This window comes from Mustela erminea, chromosome 1 (genome assembly GCF_009829155.1).
Source record: "Mustela erminea isolate mMusErm1 chromosome 1, mMusErm1.Pri, whole genome shotgun sequence".
In the NCBI taxonomy this organism is placed as follows: Eukaryota; Metazoa; Chordata; class Mammalia; order Carnivora; family Mustelidae; genus Mustela; species Mustela erminea.
The window spans coordinates 67419301-67440114 of NC_045614.1; the positions used below are offsets into that span (position 1 = coordinate 67419301).

The 20814-nt window shown below is 41.2% G+C and overlaps 1 protein-coding gene and 1 long non-coding RNA gene across 2 annotated transcripts in view; one reads left to right on the forward strand and one right to left on the reverse strand.

Moving 5' to 3' along the window:
- SUSD5 (sushi domain containing 5) overlaps positions 1–15615 on the reverse strand; it is a 50535-nt gene extending 34920 nt beyond the window's left edge. The window contains exons 1-3 of the mRNA XM_032302677.1: positions 15294–15615; positions 4614–4791; positions 560–678 (exon numbers count right to left, since the gene is read on the reverse strand). Coding sequence (XP_032158568.1) covers positions 560–678; positions 4614–4791; positions 15294–15600 — 604 coding nt within the window. The 5' untranslated portion in view covers positions 15601–15615. The remainder of the gene's footprint in view (positions 1–559; positions 679–4613; positions 4792–15293) is intronic.
- Positions 15616–15627: 12 nt separating this feature from the next.
- Positions 15628–20149, forward strand: LOC116568064. The gene is made up of 3 exons (XR_004276501.1): positions 15628–15719; positions 15886–16056; positions 20121–20149. It is a non-coding gene; the product is annotated as an uncharacterized LOC116568064 (long non-coding RNA).
- Positions 20150–20814: the final 665 nt, after the last annotated feature.

Genomic DNA, 20814 nt, shown 5'->3' on the forward strand with positions numbered 1-20814 from the left:
TTCATGTGCAGTCCACCATGAAGAGAGACTGGAGGGCAAGCTGCATCAGCAGCTGTAGCAAATGGCCGTCAGGGGTCTGCCCACTCTTACCTAGATACCTTTACCGTTTCCATGCACAGGGGTTCCCGGTGGACATCTTTGTGTCCTTGTTGGAGGGTGGCGCTCAAGCTACTGGAACCCTTTGCCAGTACACAGCACAAACCACAAATGCCTGGGAATTTACATCTGCTGTAGCAGCCCTTAACCAATGAATGACAGGTGCAGTGGTATAAATATCCCTGCTCTCTCCCCTCTGATCAGAAAAACTGGTGACCTACACTGTCTCCAGAGATCTCCTGTAGGACTGAGCCAAGATCACCCCCACATCACCGCCAATGCAGACTTTGCAGTTTTGCGACACCCCTTGCTCAACTTCCTTTCTCTGACCACTGCCCCACTGCCCTATTGGCTTTTCTTTGGAAGACCTCTTCATCTCAAGGTCTGCCTCTGGAGAATGCAACTTAAGATGGCGACCACCATGTGCACCCTCCAGAACCTTGACAAAGGCTCTGGCACTGACCTTCATCCTTAATACAAAGGGCACTGTACGTGGCACCAGGAGCTGGGTTGCTTTCAATTCTCACATCAATGGCTCTCATGATTTGCTGTTCATCACTCCCCTTGCTACACACGGTTGTCCTGAAACAAAGAAGACACTGTGTTAGGAGGACTAAGAATAGGAAAAAACAGTTCTTTTCTGCCGTTAGTTCTGAATCAGCAGAGATTTTTTTCTGAATTAAGATCTTTGACTGAAAGCGTCAGTAGGGAAGTAGTCTCCCCCAACAAATGCCTCCAGTCAGGAAGACAAAGGTGATGCCTCAGTCAAGGCCACATATATCAGTTCAAGTTTCAGAGTAGGTTTGTTTTATTTCACAAAGTGCTGCTCTTCTTCTTAGTTCCTTTCTCTTTGAGGGGGTTTGTTTCTGTTCTTCTTCAGATTTCTTAAAATGGATCATTACTTAGCTCATAAACCTTTAGCCTTTTCTCTGTTCTAACACAAACATCTAGATGTTTTACGTTTCCCTCTAGGTACAGCTTTAGTAGCATCTTACAAGTTTGAGTATGAAGTATCATTCAGTTCTACATACATGCTACTTATAAACAAACCATAATTTATTCTTTTCCCATGATTTATTTAGGAATGTCATTGGCAAACAGCAAATAGTAGAATTTTTAAAATCTTTGTTTTCTAAATGGAACATCACATCTATTTTAATCTCATTTAATCACAGATCTCTTCTTGAAATCTTCCATCTTTCTATTAGTTCCGCATATTCTTTCTTTCTCTTTTCTTTCCCCTATTTTGATTGCTTGAATCTTTTTTGGGCATTCTTTTTTTCATATTGGTCTGGAAGTTATATATCCTTTTACTATCCTTTTAGTGGTTATGACTTATTAGTATTTAATATTACTTTTACCCCTTTCTCCAATAATACAACTTAAAAATACTTAAAATATACTATGTATTAGTATACTTAAAATACTACCTAACCTACGTGCCATTTTTTAGTGTTTAGTATTATTATTACTGCTTTATACAATTACATAATTTCATTTTACCCCCATATTTACTCTTGTCATTGATTTCTTTTTTTGCATCTCCAGCCTTCCACCTGAAATTATTTTTCTCCTGCATGAAGATTAATCTTTAGTGTTTCTTTTAGTGCAGGTCTAATATAATGGATTTTCTCATCTTTTGTCTGTCTGAAAATGTCTTTATTTAACTTTTATTCTAAGAAGATATTCTCACTGGGTACAAAACTCTGGATTGATAATAACTTTCTTGCAGCACTTCGAAAGTAACATTCAGTTGTTTTGGGGCTTTCATTGTCCATTTATTATTGCTCCTTGGAAGGAACTTGTTATTACTTTTAATATTTTTCCTTTGTATTTGATTCTTACCAGTTTCACCATGATGTGCCAAGTTTGAATTTATTTGTCCTACTCAGGTTTTGTAGGGCTTCTTAAATCTGTGCCTGGATATAAATCTCATATTGCTTTTGCTCCTTCTTTCAGAATTCCAATCACATGCATCGCTTCCTTTGACCCTTTCTTCTGTATTTTCATCCTTTTTTTCTTCTGTTCTTTATTCTGGATATTTCCTCTGAAATATCTTCTAGTTCACTAATTTCTTCTTTGGCTCTTTTTACATCAGCTGTTAGATCCATCCATTATGCTCTTAATTTGGGTTACTGTGCTTCACTTCTAGGGTTTCCATTTGGTTATTTTCATAGTTTCAGTCTTTTTCCAAAATTCTCCTTCTTGTCTTCTGAATCTTTGAACATTTGAAAAAGTTATTTGAAGTCTGCATCTACCAATACAAATATTTAGAGTTTCTACTTGTTGTCTTTATTCTGGTTGCCTTATCTCCTATGTGACTGATTATTTTATATTGGGGGACAAAACCTATATTTTCTAAGATTGTTTGTGGAAATAAATTGCTAGAATAATGTTATTCCCTTCTAGAGTGGATTTTTAAATCAGTTCTGCTAGGTATCAGGAACACTGGAACTCCAGTATCATCCAGCCACATTCATGGGCTCCAGAGGATTTTAAGTTATACCGTGGCTACTATGAGGGCTTGTATGCTTCTTCCAATTTACTCTTACTCCTGGGTTATAGCCCTGTAAAGTCCCAGCCCAAACCAAAGGACTCTGCAGGTCTGCCCCACAAAACCTGAACTCAAATCTCTGTCCTAGTCCTCTGAGGCTATCTAATTTGCTACTGTTTTTCATCCATCCTTTATGGAATCTGCAAAAGCTTCTAGGAGACAATTGGTTTCCAATTTCGTGTTCACCACTCAAGGTCTCCAACCTCCTCTGGATTTATGAATACACTTAACATAAATTCATGGACATACAGATCAGACCTACTATAGGTATACTATGCCATCAATTGCAAGGTGCACCAAGCATTTAATTAATTGATTTTCAGTGTGGAGGGGGATGGCTGTATGGGAAATAACCACAGTGAAATGTATATACTGATGATCAGATACTTCTTGGTTCCAGAAACAATAAAATACTTTTATTTTTAGTATTAATATGTTTTATAGTAAATATATCAAACAAGTATGTTTGCTACAAAAAAATATCATCTCAGCAATGCAGAGATCTACTAATAATGTCCTAACACTTTACAGCAAACCTTTCCAAAGACTCAGTCCTGATTTGTAATGCCTGGGAGGTGGGAAGTCTGGTTCCAAACTGGCTCTTCAGAATTCCGGAAAACGCTGGTTATCTGATGCAATGATAGTAACAGAGTTATGAAAAATATCTACACCATGGAAACATTTGACTACACCATGGAAACATGTGCATGCAGGACCTGTTTTTTCTGTTTAGGAACCTGGATGTAAAATGTCCAGCAGACAGGGCCACAGTTTCAGAGTCACTAAAAAGCTTTGGAGGTAGCCTAGCTGTCCTCTTTATTCAACCACTGCTTCACATGTGGCACAACTGGAGTTGTAAGTCAGCCTGGTTGTGTGTGTTTTCTATGGCCATCTGCCAGCCCATCTTCAATGTTATTATCAGCCAAAGTAGTTGCTGGAGTCCATTTTGCTCTTTCACATTCCTGTGGCATGAAGGAGACAGTGGAATGGCTCCTGCCTTTTCTGAGTATAACTAAAGAAGCAGTTAGCAGAACGAATGGGCAGTTTTCTCCTAGCTGGCCACAAGAATTATTTCTCCACAAGGATTCCTCAGGTCAGGAATTCAGGGCACGATGCGAATGGCTTGTCTCTGCTCTCTAGTGTCTGGTCTCAGGCATGAGCTGGGAAGACTCAAAGACTGGCAGGAACTCGACAGCTTAGGGCAGGAATCATGCCAAGGCACCCTCATTCACATTTCTGGCAGTTAATGCTGGCTATGGGCTAGACACCACTGGGGGCCGTCTGTGGGTACACCTATGTGAGGTATCTTCCTGTAGCCTGGGCTTCCTCACAGCGTGGCCCACTCAGGATAAGCAGACGTCTTACATGACATCTCAAAAGTGACTGTCCCAGAAATCTGGGCAAAGATTTTTTCCGACCTAACCTCAGAAGTCACATGGTCTCGCTCCTGATGTATTCTGTCAGTCAAGGTGATACTGTGCTGTCCCTGATTCAAAGGGAGAGGACACGCACCCCACTTTTCAATGGGAGTAAGGGGAAAGAATTTGTGCCCATACCACCCTCCTATTCATATGTTTGTAGATGAACAGCCAAAGAGAAAGAGATAATTATACCAGTTAAGAGTCACTACCTTTGAGGTGCAGAAAAAGAGAAAAGAGAAAAAAAACTTGGTACTTGACACATATCTGTATTGCTAGAAATTCTTTACAAGCATGTATTATTTTTAACTTAAAAAGGAAATTCAAAATAACAAAGGGGGGAAAACTGTGACAGAACTCCACAAAAATGTTTTTATTTGAGAACTCAAAACAAGAATGTGCTGGAAGCTACTGCCCGTTGCACTTTGCCTATCCTGGCACCTCAATAAAATAATGACTGAGCTCCCATATCAGCCCTGGTGGGGTAGCGGGGGTTGAATGGGAAGGAGAGCATCTCCCCCACTCCCTGCCCATACCGGACTTACCCCAGGGTGCCATCTGCCAGCCAGCCGGTGGTGCACACAGCAAAGGCACAGTCCTGGACCACCGTCCGCAGCTCTTCCGCAGACACCAGGTGAGCACCCCTGCTCTTGCAGGAAAGCTGAGCCACCTCCAGTTCGAGGCCCTGAGAGCCATTCTGAGACTCCAGCACAAAAAGCTTCCCTGTGTGGGGACAAGAACAAACACAGGCTTACTCCAGGATTCATGGGAGTTTAACCTCAGGCAACTTACTCTCTGGCAGACACCTGTCAGAACTGGAGTTTACCATTTGCCTGAACCCCTGAGGGCAGCAGCTATCCTATTGCACTCATCCTGGGGACTAGGTGATAACAATAACGTTGGTGGGTTTTTTGTTTTTGTTTTTAGTAGGCTCCATGGCCAACATGGGGCTTGAACTCAGTACCTTGAGATCAAGAGTTGCAGGTGCTACAGACTGAACCAGTGAGGCGCACCTTACTTTGGTGTTTTAATCTGTTTTTGCTCCTGTGTTCTTTAAAAAAAAAAAGTTAACTCTGCCCTGCTCTGGTGTGTTTACCTGGATAAACCCTTCAAATCTTCCTTTCTACAAGCTATTTTACAAACACCATGTGGTAAGGTTCAGTGTCCTCCGTTCCCCTGAGTTGGGTCAGTTGGTGACCCGGGGCACTGATTTAAATCTCAGCTCTCCCTTCTTCTGCCTGCCTCAGCCTTAGGGTGACCCCATACACAGCTCTTTCCATTCTCTGCTCTCTGTCTTATTGTCTCAGGACACTACCAGGCCCTTCCCACAATGAGTTTCACTGTGTTTGCTGCCATTTCTCTTGAACTAGACAAGGTAGCAGATGCTATGCCTGGTGCACCTTGGCTTCCTGCAGCATGTGGGGATGCAGTGGGCCTCAAAACACGTGTGGCAGATGAGCGCAATGGGAACATTAATTCAGGCAGAGGTGGAAGCTGAGGCTGAAAGCAAAAGAGAGCTTTAGGCAAGAAAACCACAGAGGAGGAGGGGAGCAATGCAGTCCCTAGGAGTTTCCTGTAGAGGTGATGCAATGCCTTAGATTACCTGATCAAGTTTAAGGTGGGGACATGGGCACCTGGGTGGCTCAGTGGGTTAAAGCCTCTACCGTTGGCTCAGTTCATGACCCTGGAGTCCTGGGATCGAGCCCCGCCTCGGACTCTCTCCTCACAGGGATCCTGCTTCCCCCTCTCTCTCTGCCTGTTTCTGCCTACTTGTGATCTCTGTCTGTCAAATAAATAAATAAAAATTAAAAAAAAAAAAGATGGGATACAAACACCCAGTTAGAATGAGACACTTCTATTAGCAAAATTCTCGTAATATACTGATTTTATTAGAATGAGACACTTTAACTGTTATCAACTGCAAAGTAACTATAACAAATATAACAATCCCTTAGCTTTGGAACCAAAGTTATGAGAAAAATGCAAAAATGTTTCACAATAAACATATCTGTAGGTGACTTGTCTTCCCTCAGACTTGGTACCAGGGTGCAGTACACAACCTGAGCAACTATACTGGATGACCCTGCCTGGAGAAGCATGTGCCCCAAGACACTTTTGTATTAATGGCATTTGCTTCTGGAAAAAAAATTATGAAATTTAACTGAGGTGATGATGGCCAAACCCCTGAGCAAGGAGGCTGAAAGAGAAAACCCAGGGCTCACAGGGTAGGGAATGCGATAGACCTCCTCCCCACTCCATACCATCTCATGCACACATTAATACACAAAGCTTGGACCCTGAAGGGTTAAATTCTCAGGATAAGAGTGAACAAGGATAAACAACGTTTCCTCCCCTCATTCTCAGGGGACTGTTGGAAGAGTTGTCCTGGTGCTAGGAACCCAAGTGCTAATACTCGTTGGGAATTGGACTACTAACAAAAACTGGCCTCTAAAATACTTTAAGCTGTGAATTTAGCTTAAAGTGACATGATATTTACATTTATCTAGAAACCTGGTAGGAGCAAACATAAATCTTGTCTAGAGAAAAAAATATTTTCATCTTATGCTTCAGGAAATTCCATGCAAATATTTTTTCAAAGACTATGACAAGGATAGTAAAATACAACTAAGTCTGTAGGAGACAAGGCACCACTAGTAAGAAGCAACATATATAACATTCAACAGACACTGATCCAAAGAGAAATTTGATACTGGTATTGATAGGCATAGATTATAAAACAGTGATGATTACTATACTTAAAGGAATAAAAGACAAATCTGAAAATACCTGCAAAGAATAGAAAACCATAAAAAGTGGCTTGGCTGATCCAAAAAAGAACCAGATAGGACTTCTAGAAATTAAAGATACAGTGATAAATTAAAAATGCAATGGGTGTTTTTGGCTGCATATCAGACACAATTGAACAAAGAACTTATCCTTGAAACAGAAATCAGAAGAAATCATCCAAAATGTAGTAAAGAGTTTAAAAAGATGGAAAATAATAAGATAATAAAGAGACATGGAAGAGAGAATAAGATTCCATAAAGAAACCTTCACATTTACAGGCAACTGATTTTCAACAAGGGTGTCAAGACTATCCAATGGGAAAAGAAGAGTCTCTCAAGAAATGGGGCTGGGACAACTGTAGGGACACATGCAAAAGTGTGACGTCGGACTCCTGCCTCACGCCCTACAGGATAGCTAACTCAAAGAGAATCAAAGACCTATATGGAAGAGCTAAAACTGTAACACCTAGAAGAAAACATAGGAAATCTTTGTCATCTTGGATTATGCAGTGATTTCTTAGATAGAACAGTAAAAGCACAAACAATCAAAGAGAAAATACATAAATTGAACTTCATCAAAATTTAAAACTTTTTGCTTCAGAGGACAAAATCTATAAAGTGAAAAGACAACCCACAGAATGAAATAAAATTTCTACAAATATACATCAAATAAGAAACTTGAATACAGAAGGGGTGAAGAACTCCATCCAACAACTCAACAACAATTAAAGAAACCAAACAACCTGACTGAAAATGGGCAAAGGACTTGAAAAGATGTTTCTCCAAAGACGTTTCACAAACTTGAAAATCGATGCTCAACATTTCCCATTAGGGAAATGCAAATCAAAATGCAAATCAAAACTACAATTAAATACCACTTCATACCCATTAGGATGGCTATTAATAAAAAAAGAACAGAAAATAACAAGTATTGGCAGAAATGTAGAGAAAAATTGGAACTATTATGCACTGCTGGTGGGATTATAAAATAGTGCAGCTGCTGTGGAAAATAGTATGGTGATTCCTCAAAAAACTAAATGTGGAATTACCATGTGATCCAGCAATTCTACTTCTGGGTATATGCCCAAAGAAATAAAAGGAGGCACTTGAATGATATTCGTACAAATTCCCAGCAGTAGTATTCACAATGCCTATGGGCAGAAGCAACAAAAGTGTCCATCAACAGATGAATGGATAAACAAAATGTGGTGTATATACATATATGTATGTATATATATCTGTGTATATATATGTATGTATATATATGTGTACATATACATAAACACACACACACAATGGAATATTAATCAGCCTTAAAAAGAAGAAATATTTGATACATTTGATACAACATGGATAAATCTTGAAGACATTATATTAAGTGAAGTAAATCGGTCAAATTACAGAGACAGAAAATAGAAAGGGAGTTTCCAGGGCTGGGGTGGGGAGGAAAGAGAACTAATGCTTAATGGGGACAGAGTTGCAGCTGGCAAAGATGAAAAAGTTCTGGAGATGAGTGGTGGTGATGCTTGTACAACAATGTGAGTATACTTAATGCCCCAGAACTGTATATTTAAGAAGGGCTAAAATGGTATTTAAAAAACGGGCAGGGATGCCTGGGTGGCTCAGTGGGTTAAAGCCTCTGCCTTCAGCTCAGGTCATGCTCCCAGGGTCCTGGGATCGAGCCCCGCATCAGGCTCTCTGCTCAGCAGGGAGCCTGCTTCCCTCCCTCTCTCTCTGCCTTCCTCTCTGACTATTTGTGATCTCTGTCTGTCAAAAAAATAAAGAAAATCTTAAAAAAAATAAAAATTAAAAATTAAAAAAAATTAAAAATGGGCAAAAGATCTGAACAGACACCTTTTAAAAAAAAAGATTTTGTTTATTTATTTGAGAGAGACAAAGAGCACGAGCAGCAGGGGACAAAGGGGGAGGGAAAGGGAGAAGCAGTCTCCCTGCCGAGCAGGGAGACCCACAAATGGCTCCATCCTAGGACCCGGGGATCATGACCTGAGCCAAAGGCAAACACGCAACTGACTGAGCTACCCAGGCACCCCTGAACAGACATCTTTAAAGAAATGGCCAATCAGCACATGAAAAGATGTTCAACATTATTAGCCAACAGAAAAACATAAATCAAAACCACGAGATATTACTTCATGCCCACAAGGATGGCTATCATCAAAAAAACCATATTTTGACAAAAATGATGGTGAGGATGCAGAAAAAGTAGAACGTTCAAACACTGCTGGTGGAAATGTAAAAGAATGTAGCTGCTTTGGAAAACAGCCTAGAAGTTTCTCAGTTAATAGCAATTTCTCATAGGGTTATCATATGACCCAGCAATCACACTCTCAGATGAATACCCAAGAGAACTAAAAACATACTTATATAAAAACTTCTATATGGATGTTCATAGCAGAATTATGTGTAATAAATAATAAATTGAGTTCATAATTGTAAAATTGTGCTTATAACAGCCAAAAAGTAGAATCCACTCAGTGACCATCAACTGATGAATGGATCAATAAAGTACGGTATGAATATCCAAACAATGGAATGTTATTTGGCAGTGAAATGAAATGAAGTGCTGATACATGCTGCAAATGGATAAAAACATTATGCTAAGTAAAAGAAGCCAGTCACAGAAGCCCACATATTGTGTGATTTCATTTACATGAAATGTCCAAAACAGGCAAATTCAGAGACAGAAAGTAGTTGCCGAGGACTTGGGGAGTTGAGGAGAAACAAGGAGTAAATGTTAATGGATATAGGGTTTATTTGGGGGCAAAAAAAAACTGTTCTAAAATTGTGTGTAGTGATTCATAATTCTGTGAGTATATACTAAAGACCAGTGAATCACACACTTTAAATGGGTGAATTGTACGGCATATGAAGCATATTTCAATAAAGCTGTTATTAAAAAAGACATCGCTAGAGAAGAACAGGTTCTATTGTGATGATAGTTATTTCATGAGTAATATAAAACAATTTTAAACACTTAAATAACAACTCTAGACTGAAAGAAAGCAGTATTAACAAAACTACAGGGAGAACTGGAAAATCCACAGTTAAAATTAATAATTTTAAACACTATCCTCCTCAGTAATTGATAAAACAGGAAAACTTGGGAAGAATATAGAAGATTTAAGCAACAAAATTAACACACTTGATGTAAGGACCAATGCACAATACTGTATACTACAAAATACACATTCATTTTAGACACACAAAGGACATTTGTAAAACTGTTCAAATACTGAGCTACAAGATAAATCGAAAAACTTCTAAACACTCAAATCATACAAAGCATATTTTAAAATCACAATACAAATAACCTAAAATCACTTGTTTTATTTATCGAACACTTATACAGTGTTTACTATGGGCCAGGTGTTATTCAAATTACTTGACAAATACTCATTAATCTTTATAATAACTCTGTTATGTAGGTGTTATTATCCTTATTTTTTATAAAAAAGATTTTATTTATTTCTCAGAGAGAGAGAGAGAGAATGTGCATAAGCAGGGGTAGCCACAGAGGGAAAGGGAGAATTAGGCTCTCCGCTGAGCAGGGAGGCTGATGCAGGGCTCAATCCCAGGATCCTGGGATCATGAGCTGAGCTGAAGGCAAATGCTTAACTGACTGAGCCACCCAGGCACCCCTACTCTCCCAATTTATAGTTAAGATTTAGTATTAATGATTTGTCCAAGATCACACAGCTGGGATACAAAACCAGCGTTTACATCCTTAATCGTAAGCACCAAATTATACTGCCCCTTAATAGCAAAATAATAACTAGGAAAATCCCCTTGTGCAAGGAAGTACAAAATACACTTCTAAATAAACCATGGTTCAAAGAAGAAACCACAACTGAAATATTTTTATGTAAGTGACAAAAACTGCTAGAGAAACTAAAGTAGTATTTGAGGGACATTTAGAGTCTCAAATGCTCATATTACAAAGGTAGAATAGTTGATAACCAATGATCTAATTTTCTATCTTAAAAACACAAAAGAACATAAAATTAAAGTTTCTAAAAAAGTAGAAGGAAGAAAATAAAAATGGAACAAAAATCAATGAAATGAAAAGCAGATATACAATAGAGAAAATAAAGCAAAAATTTGCTTCTTTCTAAAGAATGATAAAATTGATAAATCCCTAGCAAAATTAATCAAGACAAAAATAGAGAAAATACAAATTAGCAATATCAAGAATGAAAGGGGACATCACTACAGATCCCATGGACACTGAAAAGAAAACAAGATTTTTATGTCATATATGCAGTACATTTGGACGAAAATTTAGATGAAATGGACAAATTTCATAAAAAAGCAACCTTAACAAAACCAACTCTAAATGAAAAAGAAAATCTGAGTATCTCTTTACCTACTTAAAGAAATTAAATTCATCATTTAGGGGCCCCTGGGTGGCTCAGTTGGTTGGGTGTCTGCATTCAGCTCAGGTCATGATCCCAGAGTCCTGGAATTGAGCTCCATGTCAGGCTCCCTGCTCAGTGGGAAGACTGCTTCTCCCTCTCCCTCTCCACTCCACCTCCACCCCTCGTGCCCTCCCTCCCTCTCTCTCTCTCTCCCACTCTACTCTCTAAAATAAATAAATAAAATCTTAAAAATAATAATAAATTCTTCATTTAAAATCTTCCCATGAGAAAACCCTCAAACACATATGATCTCACTATCAAACACTAAATAAAGCAAAACAACAGCTCACCTTGCAGCAATCTTTTTTTTTTAAGGTGGTTGTTGTTTTTTTTTAAGATTTTATTTATTTATTTGACAGAAAACAAGTAGGCAGAGAGGCAGGCAGAGGGAGAGGGAGAAACAGGCTCTCCACAGAGCAGAGAGCCCATCCCAGGCCCCTGGGATCATGACTCAAGCCGAAAGCAGTCGCTTAACTGACTAAGCCACCCAGGTGCCCCTTTGCAGCAATCTTTTCAGAGAACAGAAGAGGGAACAGCTTCCCAACCTATTTTAGAAATCATCATAATCCCAGGGGCACCTGAGTGGCTCTGTCAGTTAAGTATCCAACTTGCTTTTGGCTCAGGCTGTGATCTCAGGGTTGTGACATCAAGCCCCACTTTGGACTCTGCTCTCAGCATGGAGTCTGTTTGAGACTCTCTCCCTGTACCACTCCCATGCTCACTCTCTCTAAAACAAACAAACAAACAAATCTTAAAAGAAAGTCATCATGATCCTGATGGCAATACCAAGAATATTTTAAGAAATGAAAATTACAGGCCAATATATCTCATGAACACAGAGTCAATAACCCTAAATCTGTTTTTTCACTCCAGGCTCAGTTCTAGGTCATCTCTCCTCACTGTGAAACCTTTCCCTAGGATTCTATCCACAAGCATGGTTTCAAAGACCATACTTAACACAGATGACTCCCATTCTTCTCTTCAGTCCAGACCCTTTCCATTCACCCCACCCACCTTTATACCTCTACCGTCTCTCACCTGCACAACTAAAATGGCATCCTATACAGTCTCTCTATATCTAGTCTTGCCCTGGTCCCATCCATTTCTCCCTACACCACAATCAGGGTGATCTTTTCAAAATGCAAATCTTATCATTCTACTACTGGAAATCATCCAGCGGCTTCCTTCCCTTTTTTGGATTAAAACAAAACTTTTGTTTATGAGGACCCACCTCATTCTACCCCCTCCAATTTCCTTAGCATCATTTCAAACCACTGCCACTTTGGACTCTTGGCTCCAGCCATTCTCTTATCACATGGCCCATTTTCCCTGCTCACAGTTTTGTTTTGTTTGTATCATGATATTCTCTACCTAGACATTCATTCTTTCCCCCTCAGACCCTCCTACACCAAATCCAAACTTTCTAGTACATGCTCTCACAGTATCTCTATCCTTTAATTTCATCACCTATCAGATTTGCAGCTTCACATTCCATTCATGTAATGATTTGCCTACTGACTCTCTAACCCATTGGATTTTAAGCTACCTGATAGCAAGGACCTATTTCTCCTCACCATTCTATCCCCAACAGTGAAAGTTGTACCTCGCTTACAGTAGATGCTCCATAAATTATATGTTGAATTAATGAATCCTTTCCTGTATTGCAGTTAATTTGCATCCAATTAATGTGAAAAATTTTCAGTTTCAAAAGTATTTTAAAAGTACAGTAGAAAAAAAGGAAAAAACACAGATATCTTTTATATATCAAGTGCATATCTTACTAGCCAAATGTAAACTAAATATTCTTCATTTGAATTTATCTCACTGACTTATTTTTAATAGGTCAATAGAGTTTTTAAGAACTCCAAGTCTCTCTTCAAATGTCTATAACACATCACAGTTTAGCTGAACCTTTCTTCTTCTTCCTTCCATCACTGTAGAACACAAATAACTAAATGTGGAAAGTGGTAGTAGTTAAACTTATATTTGGTAAAGAAAAGAATCCTTTCATAATATAGGCTCTAATTCTTGAATGGCTCTATTATAAAAGTTGGAACTCAGCAAATGGAGTTTCTTGAAAGCAAGTGTACCCATAACTGGGGTAGAGGGAGAAGGAAAGAAAGGAGAAGGGAGAAATGGAAGCATTTCTGGCAAGGAGCAACAAGAAAACAAGCTCTCGTGCTGCTGTTACTCTCTCCTTCTCCAGTAATATTTCTGCCTCCATTTTTCTATACCCACCTCAAGCTAGAGAGGTGCAAAATACTGATCCGTATTCATTTGGCATTCTATTTAAGCAGTAACAATAGGGTGAAACTCTAAAGCTTCTTTGACTGCAGAGATAATTCTTTAAAAGGAATTAAGTTGGTACAATAGTATACAATGTTCAAAAGTTAATACTAACTCCAATTTATTCTACTTACATTCTTTAAAATCAGCTTAATTTTCATGACTCTGTGTCAAGCAAAAAAAAAATACTACAGTAAAAAATGAATATCGGATTGACTGCTAATAAATATGGGATTTTGTCTGAGGGAATAGACATTTTCAGGAATTAAATTGTGGTGATGGCTGAACAACATAATGAATATATGAGAAACCACTGAATTGTGAATTTTTAAATGGCAACTTTTATGTGAATTACATCTCAATTTTAAAAAATGAAGTTATTATGGGGAGCCTTCAAAGTTAAAACTGTTTTCTTCTCTAGTAATCTAAGGTTATGAAGAAATAAGACATCATCTTTAATTAGAAATAAAGAGTTTTTCAAGCTGGCACTAAGGACAAAAGTACCAAAAATTCTAAGATAATATCTGGAAGTTTCTTCTTACTTTTCCCCTTTCCCTAATCACCATGCTTCTTTTTGTGGAGCCTTCTCATTTCATCGATATTGCTTACTTAAAATCAATGACGTTTAAAAATACACAAAGCTGGGGGCGCCTGGGTGGCTCAGTCCTTGTGTGCTCTGCTCAGGTCCTGATCCCCGGTTCCTGGGATAGAGCCCCCCCCAACAGACTCCCTGCTCAGGGGGGAGCCTGCTTCTCCCTCTTCCACTCCCCCTGCTTGTATTCCCTCTCTCACTGTGTTTCTGTCAAATAAATAAATAAAATCTTTTTAAAAAAAATACACAAAGCATCCCAAATCAGGTGAGGGATTTTCCTCCTTCATCAATGTAATTTGTCTCAAGCTTGGATTTTCTAGAAACTGTTCATGGATGTGGGAACAGCTGGCTTCTTTTCTCTCAGATTCTCCTCCACCAAGTCAACAGGGTTTTGTTCCAAAATCAAAATACAGCTGAATTAACTTTTCAAAACTTAGCCGATATAGGCTCTTATCCTGCCAATTTAAGGGAAGTACTGAAAGCTTAATTGAGGTTCAAGAAGCAAAAAACAAACAAAATAAGCAGGTCGATTCTTTTAACCTGCAATAATCTGTTCCTTATCTACTTCTCCAGCTTTGTGTCAAATGACATCCTCACCTTGCAGTCTCGGCCCCAGCCACTTCATCATTTATTCCATTTCCCCTGCTATTCACAGGCCCTTTGCACATGCTATTTCCTCCCCCACAAGACATTCTCTTCTCCCCTTTATCTACTTGATTCCCACTCATCTTTAAAATATTCTTGGACCTAGCCAAACAACCGAGGGAAGAATCTTCTCCGCCCTGGCACCAGGAAAGTTCTACCTCTGCCGAAGAGGTTCCAGGGCACCCTAGACGTGATTTCATTGTGATAGACCTCTCATGAAGATTTTCGGAAAGCTAACGGCGGGCTGCCGGACCATCGCACAGGCTTTCTCCAGTGCCTGGAGGAAGGGTTCACAGGCCGGGGTTGGGGTGGGGGACGCTGGGGCAAGCGGACACTCGGTGGGTCAGGCGAGGGACACAGGGTCGCCCGGGCGCCGCTCGCGTCGTTCCCCGCCAGGCTTGCGGGGGAGAGCACCCCAGCGACCCTCGGTTTCCCCTCCCGGACCCCACGCGCCACCCCCGGCACCCCGCGCACACTCACCATCCGCCCGCACCGAGAGACGCGGCAGACAGAGCAGGAGCAGCGCCGCCGCCCAGAGCTGGGCGAGGGGGCCGCGTCCCTCGGCAGCCATGGTCCGAGCGTCCACGCGCGGCTGGCTCGAGCGCGGGCTCCCGCGGCGGGCGCGGCTGCGCGGCCACTGCCCCTCGTGCTCCACTCGACTGTGCGCACTGCGCTCTGCTCCGCGGGCTTCGCGCCCCGTTCGCCGGAGGGAGGAGCGCGCACAGCTCAGGGAGGCCGGGCGCCAGGAGCCGCCGCGCTGGGGCCCCTGAGCTCCCGGGGGTCTCATCCGAGGCGCCGGGGAGGCGGCTGGACCCGGCTCCGCCTTCGTGCCGGGCACCTGGAGGCCTCGGTACCAAAAGAGGCTGCGCCGGACGCCGAGCTCCCGGGGCGCCGCCGGGGCGGAGGGTGAGGGCGCGGAGAGGCGGGGAGAGCACAGAGCCGGCTGCAGGGAACCCCCGCCTGCCCGGGAGACCCTCGGCGAAAGGGTGACGCAGTGTGAGAGGCCGGGCTCTCCAGGAGGACCGTTCAAAACCGAATGTCTAATTCTGTCCTCTGCCTCTTGACTTTGCAGTTGGCGTCCTCCCGTAGAGCAGGAGCATGTGTATGAAAAAGAAGACTCTAACTTGCCAGCCTCACTCTGAGGAGTGAAACGCACGCAACAGCGAGACTCCTCCTAAAAGCGTGGCATGGAAGGCCCTCACAGAGGAACATCTTCCAGACGCTTCCTTCACGACCTTTCAAGGTACGCCCTAACATTTCTCAGCACCGACAGCGCGGGTGCGGTTGTCACCGTTTTCACACCTTCCAAATCAGGGCTTCCTTGACCTTGACCCAGGCCCGAATTCTGGATTCTGTTGGTCAGGGCTGGGAACACACATTCTAAAGTGTCCCACCGAATTCTGCTGCAGGAGCCCCTGCTCTGGATTGGTTCCTTTTCCTCGCTCACCCCCTGTCCTGTTCATAGCATTAGCATCATTCAGCGGGAGGAGGATGATTTGCATTCTTCGTACGTGGAGTAATAAAGATCAGTATTGTAACTGGGGCATCCGTGACACTGTATAGTTTACAAGTCCCTTCAACCTTAACGTACTGGTCAACAGATACGTGTAGTGAGTGCCCAGAGTGTGCCTGACTCTGTGGGGGGCTCCGATCTGTCAAAACAAAACAAAACAAAAAAAACCAAAAAAACAACCAAGCTCAAACTTAAATTATAGGTACTTAAGATGAACAAGTGATTGGTGCTAAAAGGAACAGACGCTTGTCCCCAAGACAATGAACTAGGACACAGACATTGAAAAGCTACCTACTTTCTTTTCTAAGGTAAAAACTAGAATTTGAATGCACATTTGGTTTACTACGGGTGTCATTTTTCAACTCATATATTTTTGAAGTGTACGGAAAAGATAATCTCCTCTCCTTGTTCCAAATGTCAATGACAAGGCTATTATTAGTGATTAATTCCTTTGTGAAATAAAACTTTTCTTTTAGGGGCTCCTGGGTGACTCAATCCATTAATAAAGTGTCAGACTTCTCATTTCAGTTCAGGTCATGATCTTAGGGGTTGTGAGATTGAGCCCTAGGGCTCTGTGCTGAGGATGGAGCTGCCTTAAGATTCTCTCTCTCTCTCTCTGTCTCTGTCTCTCTCTGCCCCTGCCCTACCCTTTCCCTTAAAACACACACACACACACACACAAAACTGTGCTTGTAAAATAAAAATGTTCTGGGGCATTAAATGCAGTGAGACCTGACCATCATTCACATGTAAGTGTAAATCAATTTATTTAGCTACTTCTCTTCTAACAGCTAGCTGGTAACCTAAGGAGTGAGACTTCACATGTCTGAGTAGGAGGGGACGTTTTAAAGCCTGATTATTGCTGAGAATGGAGGGGAGGGAGGCACCTGCTGGAGCTACTAACTGACTCTCTCAGTATCTGTGCCACTAATGTGTTTAGAATAGTCAGTTGACTATTACTGTCTAATCCTAATAACATTTTAAAGTTTGTCATTTTTCAGATCTGTCTTGGCTTGTCCTAATTTGGGGAGATGGTATGCTCTAAAGGTTTGGTGCAGCCGATTTAGAAAACTCTTTGATACTTTCCTATACAGTTAAATGTACATCTCTCCTGTGACAAAGAATTCCACCTCTAGATATATATCCAAAAGAAATAAAACTTATATCCACAGAAAGATATGTACACAAATTTTACAGCAGCTTTAGTCACAATTAAAATTGGAAGCAACCCAAACATCATCAACAGATGAACAGAAAAACCATATCATATTCACACAATGGACTGTTATTTAGTAATCAAAAGAATGAAATACTCGTATGCTTGATAATGTGGTTGCTGAGTGAATTATACTTTATGATTCCATTCATAAGAAGCTCAAGAGGGGCAAAACTAATCTGTGGTGACAATAAATAACGTGGTTACCTTTGACAAGGCAGGAACACAAAGGAAATTCTGACCTAATGGAAACAGTCTATATCTTGATGAGGATGGTGGTCACATGAATGTACACATTTGTTAAACCTCACTAAACTGTACACTTAAAATCTGTGTGTTCTCTTGAATGTTGTTTATACCTCAATAGCAAATACTTCAAAATTCACCCCTATGAAAAAGTAGGTTTAATAGAAGGAAGCTTAATAAAAGGACCACATACAGAGATGTGGGCACAGTTGAGAGGACCAATAAGAAATGGCAGAGGTCTTGACCATCAACAGTCGGAAGCCATCACAACTCTGAGGTCTACGGGTAGGAAGGGAGGTTGAGGTGTTACCAAAACTCAGCAAGAGCCATGGCCATGGAAGAGGTTGCCTGAAAGGAATGTTAGCCATACGTAGAGGGGCAAAATTGCTGCCACTTATCTGGTAGGAAGGGAGTGGGGAAGAAATACCCCACCATCTCTCTCCTTGGACCCTTCAGCTTCCTTGTTATGCCTCCTATTGGCTGAACCTTTTGACAGCTGCAGGGCAAAGGAGCTCAGGTGTCAGAGTCCTTACCAGGTCATTCTCTCATGGTACGGAGTTGGTTAGAGAAAGGCAGAAAATGGGACTGGAGAGACAGTTGGAAAACAACCACACAGCCCATCTATTCTTTCATTTGGATGAAGAGAATTCAAAGCAAAACAGGGGAAACACAATGTCCTATCAGTTTCTCTATGTCGATTCAATCATATTCTCACTTGGAGCTAAACTATAATATTAACCACTGTCAGTGGTTATTTTCACATATGTGTTCTTTCACATAAAAGGAAAAGGGGAGAAGTAAATAATTATAAAATATGGATGCTAGAGAACCATTTCCATAACTGGTCATGAGGTCTTATTTGATAATCAGGGCAATGCTCCCCCCGTCCTTCCATTCTCTGAGCATCTTGGCCTGCATGACTTTTTTTTTTTTTTTTTAACTGGTGGGAGGGATCCAAACTTTCACTGATACTAAGGATCTATCTTTATTTGTTGGCTATAGTTTCTCACTGACTATTTTCATTGGACATGGGAGATCTCTGGGATCTGAACATAGTCATTCATGCCTTATTATGTAGCAGCAACACAAGTTTCCCTTCGTAATCAGGACCAATCACCGATCAATACAGTGACCTTCTCCTCTGTCTGTTGGAGAGCAATCTTTGCTTCCAAGTTACCAGCACATGCCTGTGTGTTTACTGACGAAAGTATATTTCTTTGCCCACCCAAGCCTCTCAGTTCACCAATCTAGAGGTTGAGGGGATGGTATGCAAAGCTTTTGTAGGTGGGTCATTATTGGTAATGGAAGGGAGATCATACCCACTTCCACTCCTTGGTTTTAGACAGTGTGTTCTGTCTATAAGAGAAATGACACCATTTCTGATGGTTTAAGATACATCTGTATCCTGGGTAAGTGCCCTAACCTCTCAAGGTATTGTCGCCAGCTAGGCACCTCAGCTTTCTATCGAGCCACCTACTTCTTGGTAATGAGGCATGTGGTAAAATTCAGGGACATGGCTACCCTAAAATTCAGGGACTTGACTCCTACTGCTTTTACTGCAAAATCAGTTTCTTGTTACTAGATGATGTTATACATGATCGGAAGGCAAAGGATGGGGCATTCTAGGAGTCCATGGTAGTCATACTAGTAGAAGCAAAGCAGGCAAGGAAGGCAATATCATATCTAGAAAAAGGATCTATTCCAATAAGAACAAATAATTGTGAACTGTGGATAAAGGATCCAATACAAACAACTTATCCCACATGTAGCCAACAGGAGGGACCAGCTAGGGAGTTATGCTGTATGAGGACTCATGGTGGCTTCTGCTGTTGGCACGTTAGACATTCAGCAGTGGTGGTAGTCAGATCAAATCTAAAAATAGATGTTTGTATTATTCCACTCCTGTGTGGCCCCCACTTCTGCTATGATCATCTCTACATATATGGTTCTACTATAGAAGCACAGATATGGCTATAGAAAGAGGTACCTGACAACTAGAGAATGGGTTTCATTCTCCAAGGTGTCCACCCCATTATTAAGGGCATCCTCTCTACTGAATGCCTCTGGGGAGCCTACGTTACACATATATTAACAGATTTCTAATTCCCAGAGGCGCATACTGATATCCTTGTAATCAGTCTTCCAGTCTTGAATTCTTCAGGTCTCTGACCAACTATTTTAGGTATTATCTGTAGATCAGTGCAGATTCATAAGGCTATTGGTCATATTAACCAAAGTTGTACCCATTGGGAGAATTTTCTTTGGCTACTGTTTTTTTTTTCATTGTGGTAAAAATATGTTTAACACAAAACCTACCACTTTTTTTTTAAAGATTTTATTTATTTATTTGACAGAGAGAGATTACAAGTAGGCAGAGAGGCAGGCAGAGAGAGAGAGAGAGAGAGAGGAGGAAGCAGGCTCCCTGCTGAGCAGAGAGCCCGATGCGGGACTCGATCCCAGGACCCTGAGATCATGACCTGAGCCGAAGGCAGCAGCTTTACCCACTGAGCCATCCAGGCGCCCAAAACCTACCACTTTTAAGGGTAATCTGTGATCTTAAGTACATCTACATTGTTGTGCAACCATCACCACCACCCATCTCCAGAAATTTTTCAGCATCCCTAAAGTTTCAACTTTGTACCCATTAAAAAATAAATCCCATTTCCTCAGCCTCCCAGCCACTGGTAACCATTGTGCTACTTTCAGTCTCTCCAAATTTGACTGTTCTAGGTACCTCATGTAAATAGAGTCATATAATGTTTGTCCTTTTGTGTCACTACTACTTTTTTAATGTTTTATTTATTTATTAGGGAGAGAGAAAGAGTGCACCTGAGCAGGGTGGGAGGGTACAGAGGGACAAGCAGATTACCAGCTGAGTGGGGAGATAATGCAGGGCTCGATCCCAGGACACTTAGATCATGACCTAAGCTGAAGTCAGATGTTTAACCACTGAGCCACCCAGGTGCCCACTACTGCTTTTTCAGTCCTGTATCACAGTGGGGATGGCTAGTGCCATGCTGTAGACA